This window comes from Mirounga leonina, unplaced genomic scaffold (genome assembly GCF_011800145.1).
Source record: "Mirounga leonina isolate KUSES-001 unplaced genomic scaffold, KU_Mleo_1.0 Mir_165, whole genome shotgun sequence".
NCBI lineage: Eukaryota > Metazoa > Chordata > Mammalia > Carnivora > Phocidae > Mirounga > Mirounga leonina.
In genome coordinates this window covers 2,187,961-2,201,693 of record NW_023270415.1, presented here as the reverse complement: position 1 = coordinate 2,201,693, position 13,733 = coordinate 2,187,961, and the positions used below count along the sequence as shown (strand labels likewise).

At 34.6% G+C, this 13,733-nt stretch overlaps 2 protein-coding genes across 3 annotated transcripts; both read right to left on the bottom strand.

The window, feature by feature from the left end:
- Window positions 1-4,942: 4,942 nt before the first annotated feature.
- Window positions 4,943-10,655, bottom strand: PPDPFL (pancreatic progenitor cell differentiation and proliferation factor like). Of its 2 annotated transcripts, none has more exons than XM_035011132.1 (5): window positions 10,499-10,655; window positions 10,021-10,119; window positions 8,384-8,455; window positions 8,187-8,282; window positions 4,943-6,626 (listed from the first exon to the last, which is right to left on the bottom strand). In XM_035011132.1, the coding sequence occupies exons 2-5, from the start codon at window positions 10,073-10,075 to the stop codon at window positions 6,559-6,561; spliced, it is 291 nt and encodes a 96-aa protein (XP_034867023.1). In that variant the 5' UTR covers window positions 10,076-10,119; window positions 10,499-10,655; the 3' UTR covers window positions 4,943-6,558. The 2 variants fall into 2 exon arrangements, with proteins under 2 accessions (XP_034867023.1, XP_034867024.1); XM_035011133.1 differs by having other exon boundaries at window positions 8,183-8,282; window positions 10,499-10,648.
- On the bottom strand, window positions 8,469-9,045 carry LOC118014808 (small EDRK-rich factor 1-like). The gene has a single exon (XM_035011134.1). It carries the CDS (start codon window positions 8,941-8,943, stop codon window positions 8,728-8,730), a length of 216 nt encoding a protein of 71 aa, XP_034867025.1. The 5' UTR covers window positions 8,944-9,045; the 3' UTR covers window positions 8,469-8,727.
- Window positions 10,656-13,733: the final 3,078 nt, after the last annotated feature.

The following is a 13,733-nucleotide window of genomic DNA, read 5'->3' as shown; positions in this document are numbered from 1 at the left end:
TTATTGCCATTTGAAGAAACACAGAGTGCTTCACCCAAGCACTGTAAATAATGAATTAGAATAATTAGCTGGAGAGAGGTTTGACTTGAAATTTAATGTTTTCTGGAATTTTGAAAGGACAAGGAATATGGAATAGTGTTAAAAGGTGGTTTTCAAAAGGAAAATCCTTATTGGTTGAATTGGAATTAATTGGTCAGTTACAGATTGGTTAAACTTTTCAAGATATGTGTGAGAAAAATTAATTCACCTTCACATTTCCCCAAATTTCTATTCCAGTCCTACCCTGCTGCTCTGAATGAAGCCTGCTTTGCTTTCAGTTTGGGACCCTGCTTCTGGAGTCCAGAATGCTGGGCAGATTGAGCTCCTATATTTGCCATCGAGCAGACTCAAATGAGCTCCTACCTCAGGGACCACAGAGAATGTCAGCCAGACATAAGGAAGCTAGAAGGATGCTTTCTGCACAATAGAAGGAATAATAGGGCGTCCTTCCAGAATATTAAGCAGTATCAGCAGTAATAGGAAATAAATGGATATGTGAAATCCATCTAGGATGACTAAGAAAAAGTAATATTATCAGTTTACTTTATGAGCTTTGTCTGTCTTCTCTCTTCATGGTAAAATTCAGCTTGAAATTTAAAGATGGATAGTTCTCTAAATGTGTTTTTTTAAGATTGCATAAATATTTTCAAAGGTAGTTTATTTGAAAATAAAACATTGGTCACTCTTCCTTGCAAAGGAATTTCAAAATTCCAACCTTTGTAGTCAGTTGACATATAAATAATAGTTCCATTAACTGTTCATTCATTGATTTGAAAACCTCTGCTAGGCATGTAAAAAGGATAAAATATTTATGAAGCTTACATTCCAGTTGGCTGTTAATCAAATAATTAGTATAATGCAAATGATTTAACATAGTTTGGGTTTACAACCTGTACCCAAATAAATTTCAATCTATCTAATTAAAAATGATGAAGCAAAACTTTTATATCTGACCTATTTAGATAAAACTATAACTAAAAAATACGAATCATTTTTCCTGACTAGCTGAAATACATATTTGGTTAAAATGAATTTAATTAAAATGTACTAAAAGGTTGAAAGAAAGTTATTTGAAGCACATATTAGAATCACATACCTTGGGGCGCCTGGGTGGCTCAGTCGTTAAGCATCTGCCTTCAGCTCAGGTCATGATCCCAGGGTCCTGGGATCGAGCCCCGCATCGGGCTCCTTGCTCCGCGGGAAGCCTGCTTCTCCCTCTCCCATTCCCCCTGCTTGTGTTCCCTCTCTCGCTGTGTCTCTCTCTGTTAAAAAATAAATAAAAAATCTAAAAAAAACCAAACTATCATTCAGGGGCGTCTGGGTGGCTCAGTTGTTGGGCGTCTGCCTTCGGCTCAGGTCATGATCTCAGGGTCCTGGGATCAAGCCCAGCATTGGGCTCCCTGCTCAGCGGGAAGCCTGCTTCTCCCTCTCCCACTCCCCCTGCTTGTGTTCCCCTTCGCGCTGTGTCTCTCTCTGTCAAATAAATAAAAAAAAAAAAAAAAAAAAGAATCACATACCTTTCTCCCCCTCTACCTTTTGGAAACCAGATAATTATACTGTAACAGGAGAATATTTTTCAGACATCCAAACTGAAATACACTCTTTCTAAACTATTGAGGAAGGAGAGTAACTATGTAGCATTCTCTTTCACTAGTTTATTTTTTTTATTTTTTTGGTTTTGCTTTGTTTTTATAAGATTTTTTTTAAATGAAACTCGAAAAGAATCTTTAAAATAATGGCAATATTTTTATCCATTTGGTATGAGAGGTGGGGAAAAAATGACCAGATAAAACTTACCTTGTAGTTTAGAAAATTCTTCTTATTATTTTTTGGGGGGGGACTGGAGCCGCTCATGAGGCTGTGCCCCGCAGGATTCAAGGCATTCAGAAGAGCTGTGGGAGACGTCTGGTGACTTTACATGAATGTTGCTATGCAGTGTGATTTTGGACAATTTATAGGTCACACTGAGGGATTTTAAGAAAAAAGTACAGGGGTGCCTGGGTGGCTCAGTCAGTTAAATTTCTGCTTTCCACTCAGGTCATGAGCCCATGGTCCTGGGATCAGGCCCCACGTCCAGCTCCTTGCTTAGTGGGAAGCTTGCTTCTTGCTTCTCCCTCTCCCACTCCCCCCGCTTGTGTTCTCTCTCTTGCTGTGTCTCCCTTTGTCAAATAAATAAATAAATAATCTTAAAAAAAAAAAAGGAAAAAAAAAAGTACATAACCCCAAACCTGACCAGACCATTTCTTATCCTAGTTTTAGTTGGAAAGAAACACAGTAGACAATTTGACCCCTATATAAAAAATACCAAATTCTCCTAAAGCAGCTATTTCTAGAAAATACCAAATTCTTCTAAAGCAGCTGTCTCTTGAAAATAGTGTAACAGGAAACTAGATATACTATGTAGAACGTGGTAAATTGCACTGCCTATTTTTTCTGACTAGAGTGTTTTTCACAAAACTGGCTGCTTCCCCTCTTTTAGGATTCAGTCCTTGCCCACTTCTCAGTGAGGCTTTCCTAACTACACCAGTTCAAGCAGCCCTTCCTCAACCTTTGTCTTACCTCGATCACTCTCCAACTGAAGTACATCATTTCCTTTACAGTGCTTGCACTGTTGGGAAAGGTTGTCTTTATTGATTTAGTGTTTACTCTTCTTTGCCAAAACATAACACTTTTTGAGAGAGGGGCCAGCTCTAGCTAAAGAACCATTGTCATTCTTTTGACAAATATCTGTTGATATGTCAGAAGCTGGGTATAAAATGTTGAGTAGAGCAGACCTGATCCTTGCCCTCATGTAGTTTATGACACAGTGGGGAAAGTGTATTATAGTGCAGCAGAGAAAACAAACACCTAGGCAAACAAATGTAAGATTATAACTGTGACAAGAGCTAGAGAGGAGAGAAAATGGGTTATGAGAGACTGTAATGAAAAATCTAATTTATTAAGTAGATAGAAGTTTTCTCTGAGGAAGAGATTTTGAGCCAACATTTAAAAGATGAGTAGACATTAATTAAGTGAAGAGAGTCCAAGCTGAGGAAACAGCCTGTGGAAAGACTACATGACAGGAGAGAAGCCTGATGCATATGAGAAACTGAAAGAGAGCTGACACAGCTGGAACACAGACACTTTGGAAAGGGAGATAGAAGAATAGATTATGGAGATCTGCATGGGCTTGATTTGTGTGGAGATTTGTGTGAGTTGTGAGTTTAACCTGAGTATAATGGAATTATTGAATATTGTGGGTGTGCTAGTGTGTTGGTGTGTGTGTGTGTGCTCACAGGGGAGTATAATCAAATCTGTGTTTTGTTAAGATGATTATGATTGATCTGTAGAAGACATTCAATTGGAGAGATCTAAAAAATGGTGCAGTAGACCATTTAGGATGTCATGGCCATTTTCCTCAGGAGAAATGATAAAAGTCTGGGTTCAGGTAGTGCTTGTGGGAAAGCAAATAGGTAGGTAGATCAAAAAAATATATAAAAAATAAAATCAAAAGGACTTGGTGTTGGCTTGAATATAAAGACAAATATCACAGATAACAAACTTATTTGAGCTGATGAATGTGTCACCATTTTCTGAGAAAGGAGAAAAAACAAGGAGATATTGTGAGCTAGCCGATCATGAGCTGGGTTTTGGCATGTTCTTTTGGAGGATGTCATTGGGAGGATGGATAAATTATGACCCTACATTTTTTTAATTTCTATGAGTGAGAAGTTTAGCTACTCCATTTGACTTAAACAATTATTTTCCATTATCACTTTTTAATAGGCAAATGGAATACCTGAATTTTATTTCCTACAACCTAAACTTCTGCATAATCTATAAAGCACCAAGTAGGCCTAAAATCCAGCTAGAGGACTTTGACTCTAGTGAGAATTGATGAATTGGCTGTTGGTGGTTTTATCTATAAAAAATGTGGGTTCAATAACTGGGAACCTGCTATCAAAATCATATTTCAGGACACCTGGATGGCTCAGTCAGTTAAGCTTCTGCTTTTGGCTCAGGTCATGATCCCAGGGTCTTGGGATTGAGTCCCACATTGGGCGAAGGAGCCTGCTTCTCCCTCTGTCTGCCGCTCTCCCTGCTTGTGTGTGCTCCCTCTCTGACAAATAAAATCTTTAAAAAAAATCATATCTCAAAAAATTAGTGGAACCTTAACATATAATTTCACAGAACCTGAGCAGAAATAGTCAAAACTTAGTTGCATTTACTACAGACAGCCCAGCCAAGTCTAATAACATTTCATAATATTAAATTAGAGTGATTATATAGCACATCTCAAGTCATATGGAGTTATGGCACCCCTGTAATATATTTAGCCTCCGCTATTTGTTATCTAGCCAATAGGCAACAAAGCCAGGCAGGGGATGTTTGAACTAAAATAACACAGTTATGCTGAGATATATGTGTGAAGTACTTTTTAAATGCAGCCCCAAAGTGTCTGAACTATAGGAAAACTACATTAGAAGCAATTAACTAGAATTTATCTAGAAGACATTTTGTTCTCTCTTTATATCATCCTCACTCTGTACAAATTCTGGGATAGCACACAAGAATCCTTCCAATTTTTTAAAAATTCACTTTAACATTACTTTTCTGAAAGATTCCTTATATATTTTTTTCAGGATCCCTATCATCTATCATCTATCGATACATCTATCTACCTATCATCTATCATCTATCATCTATCATCTATCATCCATCTATCTAGTCATCCATCCATCATCTAGTCTCACATATATATATGTGTGTATTAGCCACTCTAAAATTCTATTTATGCTCATTATGTTTGACTAAAAATCTTATGTAAAATCCAACTACTTTAAACAATAACTTTCATCAACAGTAACACTAGTCTAAACTACTATAAAAGCAATACTTTTGACACATTCAAAATATACAAATACATAGGGAAAAGGTATAATTTAATAAATCCTATCTTTGTGAGTAAACAAAGTAAATATCAACTTGATAACCTATTTGGGGAAACACAACAAATAACCTAAACAAGCAATCTGTTCACACATATACCAAGTGGCTAAGAAAAAGGAATTTGTTGATAATCTTAAAGAGAAAAACAAAACCTCCCATAATTTACCATATTTGTTTCATCATATTTTTCTCTCACTTTAGGAAAAAAAAGTCTTCCATCACTGTAATTTAATTTTATGTTAAAGCCAAATGAGATATATAGTCCAAAAATTTAATCAGCCTCTACAAATTTATTAAAAGTATAAATGCAAACAACCACCAGAAGAGCAGCAGCATGTAAATAATGATGTACTATTGGGCCAACATGATATATGAGTGTCTTCACTGACGGCAAAGTGATAGAAAAACACAAAATTGAAGGAACGTATGTCCCATTTGGAAAGAGTAGTAAATAATTGGTCAGTTGTGTCCATCACTGTAAATGGTTAGTCCTGATACAGCTGGGTAAGAAGACAGCCTTACTAACAACCATGTGTGTTCTCCTGGATGTTTAATGCAACAATAGTCACATAAGACTAGTGACATCAACCTGAGTGAATTCACCATCCCTAATTTTGAAAGCCTTATATCTTAATTGAAAAATACTTGCAAGCAGTATACAGAAACTTTTCAACTGAAACTCATTTAGTACTATCTACCCCATATTGAGGAAAGAAGGGAATATTCTAGCCAATGTATGTTGGCTCACAGAATGTGTCCAGTGCTTCTTTTTATTACAACATCTATTATTTTCTAATTATACACAAAAACATCATATTAGAAAATTTGAAAAGATACAGAAAAAAAGATAAAGAAGAAAATGAAAATCATCCATAATTCTTTCTCCAGAAATAGTCACGATTACCATTTTGGTGTATTTCTTCTCAGTCTGTTATTATGAATACATACATATCTAGCACAATTAAAATCACACCATATATAGATTATTTTATATTGTTAAATATTTTTTAAAATCATGAATTTTAAAGTCTACAAATAACAAATTATATAGGAATATAATATAATGTATAATGTATTCCTGTACATTATACAGGAATATATTTTAACAGGTAATATATTTATGGGGATGTATTTTATTTCCAATGCTCATGATTAAAAATACAATTTTGCAACTGCTCTCTACATTTCTGAAATCGATGACCTTTAAACCATTCTTAGGTATCAATGTTTCACTTTTTAGGTATCATAAATCATTCAACAGGCATATAGAGAGCCTGACAATTTTCTGAAAATATCAATTAGAAACTTTTGAAAACTTTTTGAAAAATAATGTGTATAGAAAAAGCTACTTCATACAAATCATTACATTTGAAGACTCTTACTATTTTAAAAAGGCACATGTTTTCAAAGGCATACTTTTCCAATATTCTCCATGCTGCTGATGTCACTTGCAGCAACAGTCTGTGTAATGAGGGAAATGCCTAATCTTCTGCTGGATGGGTGGCTGCAGAGATCTTATCTCATAAATGGGTTCTCCAGCAGGTTTCTGTCTTCTTATAATGAAGAAAGGTCATCTGGAATAGCTTAGTACTAAAAAGTGTGGTTCACAAACATAGCACCTCGGCAGGTAGAATCTTCTTGATTGTCAACTATTAGTGCTGTATAAAATAATTAGCTATTACAACAATGTTCATTGAACCGTCATACACAAATAGTTAGCTGAAAAACGTTTAGCTGTAAGTTGTCTTTATAGTCAAAGTAAAGTGAAAAATAAGTGAAAGTTACCTAGATAACTCAAACTAATATACTTGATAAAGAATACATGTTTTCAAGAATTAACCTCACTTTGATTTTTTTCTCTTTGATTTTTAAAGGTATCCATATTTAATTGATTCTATTTCAAATTTATATATGTAAAAAATTCATTAAAGCCCTTATGTTTTCATATAACACTCAGTGCTCATGGATCACTACATCAAAAACTAATGACGTAATGTATGGTGATTAACATAACATAATAAAATTAAAAAAAAACATCGTTTTATGTTATGTTTTAACATTAGGATCTATGCAATCCATTATTATTTATTCTTTTTATTTTACTTAGTAACTAGTCATTGGTTAAGTGTCTAAAAAAACAAAATAAGTACTTTAGAAACCATTAGAATAACAACTGTGCTATTCAGTGTGTTAGGGTTCAAAATATGTAGAAACGCTTGTATGAAAATCCACCAATACAGTCTTCTATGTAGTAATTGGCACCATACAGAGGCCAATCAAAGCCAGAATGGGACTAAAGTAGGTTGTCTAGGGCCTAAATAATTGTTTTCTGTTTGTTTTTGTTAGGATGGTATCTGATAGTTTTCTCCATTGGAAAATTACTATTTTCCCCGTTTAATTAATAAATATTTACGGGGAGACACTCTGAGAAAAACTCATTTCTCATACTTGTCCCCATTTATTTTAGCACCCATTGATAATCCTTGCCTGGAACAATTATTACTGTAATATATGTGAAGTGGTAATTCTCTATTTCCATCATTCCTTCTACATTTATTAGAATACTGCAATAAAGAGCTTTCCCTTCTCTCTCATTTGTTTATTCATTTATTTATATCAATAATAATTAACAGGTTTTATTTTATTCAATGGGCAATTATCTGTTACTGTCATTATTTTGTTGCTGAAATTGTCCCAGATTTGGCCATTTGGGTCCTATGTCATTTTGACATATCTCCATCACTTTTTGAGCTTTTCTTTCTCTTTCACACCATAAGATGGTCCAGGCTTTTTTTTTTTTCTTTCTTTCCCTTCCCTGTCCTGGAGCTGGCTATTTTTCCAAGGAGCCATGTTTCCTTTTATTAGAGTAGATAATTGTTATTTGTTTCCTGAAAGTACTGGAAAAACAAATTTAGAACTTTGCCTCTGATTCCCAATCCATTTCCCCCAAACAATGATAAATATTGGCACGTGACTTTCAATTTCTCTTTAGTGACAGAATTAGAAAGAGTGCTCATGATTTGACTGATAATTTACAAAATGGGGGAGCAAATGTCTTCTCCATCTCAATCCCTCAAGTATGCTTTATATTAAAGCCTTCACCACCCTCAAGAAACAACTGTGTTTTATCCCTTATGTTTAACATAGTAATTACTACCTATATTGTTTCATTCTGATAAGGAAATATCTTTATGAGAGAAAAACTAAAACATACCCACTAGCAGACAGATCTTTTCCTCTCACAACTGAAAGCACAGGTTCAGAACGGAAAAAGGATTTAAACCACCAGCTGGATTCTTCCACTTTTGGTAACCCTATCAAATAAAAGTCATATTACCCCCTTCTCAAACACATTTGGAAGATTAGAAACAAAGAAAATAATGAGGGTGATGCTGATAAGAAATAAACCAAATACCTTGTTGGGATTTGTCATCAGGTATGATGTTAACAGAATCAGTTAAAGAGCTAACTGAAGAAATACTGGCCTCTGTAGGAAACAAATGAGAATCAATAAACAAATAAATAATGGGCAAACAAACACAGACATATTGTTTATGCATAAACTCCCAACTAGCAAGGTAGCATGGTTTGAAACTCCTAGATCATGACTTCATGAATTGAAAAATGGATTAAATTGTCAATTAAAAAGTCTTTTGGAAAAACGCATATTACATGTTCTTTTTTTTAAGTTTAAGATAATTTTTAAAAGATATGTCATAATATATGACTGTTTGCTCCACAAAATTTTGATCATAGAGCTTATGATACACCTAGTTGGCAAATAGCACCCAGGTTTTCCAAATAGTCATCATTCTTCTCATTAGCTGTCTTCTGTTTTTGCTGCATTATTTCAGAGTCCCTCTGCTTTCTCTGAGAGGTAGTCAAGCTACCCTCCTTTCTTTTTCCCTTCCTAATTTCATGGGATTTCTTCACGTTTTTCTGGTGGGCAAGTTCTTGCTGATTTCTGTGGGCCATGCCAACCACCGGACCAAGACTGGAAGAGAGCTACTTGGAAGAGCAATGGTCTCCTAGCACACTCTTACATTTTCTATTAATAAGATATATTTCTTTCCATGGTGGACAACTCTGTCTCTCTCCATAGATATAGATGTAGAATTTAAAACATAAATATCACCAAATTCAAAATCTTAGTACAAAATCAAGAATGAATATTATTGTATTACATTAGAAATATGACATGTGCATATATTTAAATATTCTACAAAAGTTACAAATTTAGAAATAAAGGAATTATTTTTAAAGAATAAACATTTTATTTTGTTTTATCATACTTGTATTTTAAACCTGTAAGTCTTTTAAATTATCAGAATATAAAAACAACTTCTATGGATATAATAACACTAAGTAAATGAAAATAGTTTAACAATTTTATAAAAAGAATAAATCAATAGACATTCCCAACTTTTATCTACAAAGAAAACTTGAAATTAGAATTTTCGACATGTGGGCATATTTTCAATATATGATAATTTGTTTCTGAATGATTGTTTCATTCTATGAAATTTCCAAATTTTCTTTAAGAAGCTACAACTTTTTATTCAGCTATGAATATTCACAGGTGGATAGATAAATAAAAATAAAACTGGCAAATAGAAGCTGACCTATTATCCAAGAAAAAATGGAAATTAAAGAATCCTTGAAACAGTCATGTTATCCCTTCTTTTGTAAGAAATAAATAGCATTTTCTTTACGTAAAATTATCAGCTTTTAATAGTATCTCATTAAATGCAAGATACATGAAATTAAAACATAATTATGAAATGTAAGCTTATTTTCACTTATTTATAAGTGTTAATGGTTTCATCAATATGATATAACATAGTTAAAACAAAGAGATAAGCCTTAACTATATTGATTAAAAGAGGTCTGAATGAGTTCTATTCCTATTTTCTTCACTGTCACAGACAATTGTCAAGTCTTGTCCCTTAAGTTCTGACCAGGACACGATATGTAGGTTAATAATATCTCCCAAACATCACCTCAAGTCACATTCTCTAGGAATATAGTACTCTAGTGATGATAACAACTTACTTCGATAATACTGATTTTTGGCCAGCAGGCAACCAATGGAAGGCACTGATGCCATTGTTTTCCCTGTGAACAAGAGCCAGAGAGACTGCGAACAGCAATCTGGGAACAGTGACAGGGAAAGAGAGGTTGTTAATTGCATGGAGTTTCCTTTTCTGTTTCTATATACATATATATATATATATATATACACACACATATATGGAAAAAAATATACACATATATTTTTTGCAAAGCAGCATAATTTACCATGTAATAAATATACAATAGAAAGAATTGAAAAGCTTACACAAAATTGTAATCAGATATACTACAATAAACCAAAAAAATGCAATCAATGTGTATATTTATTTGGAAAAGCAAGAAAAAAATATATCCAACTATCCAACTACAAACAATGCCCACAACTTGTTCCAGCTGAAGTAAACCTAAAGGTCAGTCGGAGAAAAAGTGTTAACACAGCCATGATATAGTTTCTCACCTATTTGTTTTCTCCAATTTGTTCTTTTAAACAAACGTGTTCTAAGCTTTCCTCAGAAAACACACACTCAAAGTGTGGACGTGATCCAGGAGGGACCGAGTTCTACAGGCCAGGAGCACTCTGCAGTGAATGAGGTTGTGCTCTGGGACCCCTGAGCACACCTTATATTTAGAAGGCTGAAACCTGAGCTGTGGGCACAACAGAGGGAGGTGAAGCTCTTTGCCTGTCTGCCCTTCAGCATGTCAGAGTGCCAACCAGGGCTACAGGCAGCAGGGACGGACTCTGTAAGGTCATGTCTTATGACTGCTGGTTTCTGCAGGGTGGAAGGTGATGACCACGCATCCCCTCAGCCTTCCCTATGATCTCACACTGGGGAAAGCACCGCGCTAGGTTCCGTGGGGGTTGCGGGGGCAGGGGGGTCACTGCAGCCAGGCTGCAAGCCAGCTGAGGGAACTGGTCATAACCACAAACACAATGATACAAAGCAGAGCCACAGGAAGAGCTCAGGAGGAAGAGCTCTGTGAATTACTGAAGCCCTATGGGAAAGGACATACACTACAGAAATTTATGGACGGCGAGTTAGAAATTCCAGTGAGAATGATAAAAGACAGATGGGGCAATCATGGGCAATGAGGGGAAATTAGTGACTTCGTGATATTGTATCCATATTATTTATTGATTCAAAAGCTAGATTTAAATTCTATTTTTGTAACATCTATTAATGTGAACTGTTTTGCCATTTTATAGACTCAGTTTGTCATGAATCAAATCATGGTTCCACCCCGTTTCAATTTATTTAGTAGCTATTGGTTTTACCAGCTTAAACCACACAAAATTACTTATGTCAGCTAGTTTCAAATATATTCAAAACATTGATTTTAGTATGCCATCGTGGTTCTTTCTAACTACTTAGTGCACCTGGTTATGGCTCCTTTACGTTGCAAGTGTTATTTACTTATGCTTTTCTCTTGTCTTGATTAGTTTTGTTAGGGGTTTCCCTATTATATTAGATCTGTCAAAGAACTATTTGTTCTTCTCTTTGTTTCTTGATTTTATATTTCCTTATTTTCTGTATTGTTTTATTGTTTTTCCTTTTACTTACTTTAGGATTATTCTTATTGTCATTTATTTCAAACTATTTTGTTAACTGCCATTATGACTTTTCTTGAATATTTGAATTAAAGATGCTTTTCTTTTTCCAAATATATAAATCTTTAAAGATATCTTTTAGTTTATTTCTAAACCTGTATTGTCAAGAGAAAATGTTTCATTTTTATTCATTCTTTAAAAGTGTTTTTGGAAATAGCTTTCTGTGTATTTGAGAGTAGTAAATATTCTCCATTTACTGCATATAGTCATTTTATTTTATTTTTTTACATTTAAAATAATTTTTATTTTTGCATTTTTTAATTTACATTTTTAGAAAAACATTTAAATTGCATTTATATTATTTTTAATTTAAATTCAATTAATTAACACATAATGTATTATTAGTTTCAGAGGTAGAGGTCAGTGATTCATCAGTCTTATATAGTACCCAGTGCTCATTACATCCATGCTCTCCTTAATATCCATCACCCAGTTACCCTATCCCCCCCTCCTCCTCCCTTCCAGTAACCCTCAGTTTGTTTCCTATGATTAAGAGTCTCTTATGATTTCTCTACCTTTCTGGTTTTGTCTTGTTTATTTTTCCTCTCTTCCCCTATGATCCTCTGTTTTGTTTTTTAAATTCCACATATGAGTGATATCATATGATGATTGTCTTTCTCTGATTGACTTATTTTGCTTAGCATAATATCCTCTAGTTCCATCCATGTCATTGCAAATGGCAAGATTTCACTTTTTTGATGGCTGAGTAGTATTCCACCGTGTGTGTGTATGTGTGTGTGTGTGTGTGTGTGTAGGTATATCTATCTATCTATCTATCTATCTATCTATCTATCTATCTATATCTATATCTATCTATCTATCTATCTATCTATCTATCTATCTATAGATAGATAGATATATCACACTTTCTTTATCCATTCATCTGTCAATGGACATCTGGGCTCTTCCCATATTTTGGCTATTTTGGACACTGCTGCCATAAACATTGGGGTGCAGGTGCCCTTTTGGATCACTACATTTGTACCCTTGGGGTAAATCCCTAGTAGTACAATTGCTGGGTGGTAGGGTAGCACCAAAAACCATAAGATACCTAGGAATAAACCTAACCAAAGAGGCAAAGGATCTGTACTCAGAAAACGATAGAACGCTCATGAAAGAAACTGAGGAAGACACAAAGAAATGGAAAAATGTTCCATGCTCATGGATTGGAAGAACAAATATTGTTAAAATGTCTACGCTACCTAGAGTGATCTATACATTCAATGCAACCCCTATAAAAATACCATCAACTTTTTTTCACAGAGCTGGAACAAATAATCCTAAAATTTGTATGGAACCAGAAAAGACCCCGCATAGCCAGAGGAATGTTGACCAAAAAAGCAAAACTGGTGGCATCACAATCCCAGACTTCAAGCTCTATTCAAAGCTGTAATCATCAAGACAGTATGGTACTGGCACAAAAACAGACCAGTGGAACAGAATACAGAACCCAGAAATGGACCCTCAACTCTATGGTCAACTCATCTTCAACAAAGCAGGAATGAATATCCAATGGAAAAAGGACAGTCTCTTCAACAAATGGTGTTGGGAAAATTGGACAGCCACATGCAGAAGAATGAAACTGGACCATTTCTTTACATCATAAACACAAATAGACTCATGGATGAAAGACCTAAATGTGAAATAGGAATCCATCAAAATCCTAGAGAACACAGGCAGTAACCTCTTCGACCTCAGCTGCAGTGACTTCTTGCTAGACACATCTTCAAAGGCAAGGGAAACAAAACTAAAAATGAATATTGGGACTTCATCAAGATAAAAAGCTTTTGTACAGCAAAGAAAACAGTCGATGAAACCAAAAGACTACCAATAGAATGGGAGAAGATATTTGCAAATGTCTTATCAGATAAGGGTCTAGTATCCAAAATCTGTAAAGAATTTCTGAAACTCAACCCCCAAAGAACAAATAATCCAGTCAATAAATGGGCAGAAGACATCAACAGACATTTCTGCAAAGAAGACATCCAATGGCCAACAGACACATGAAAAAATGATCAACATCACTCGGCATCAGGGTAATCCAAATGAAAGCCACAATGAGATACTACCTCACACCAGTCAGAAT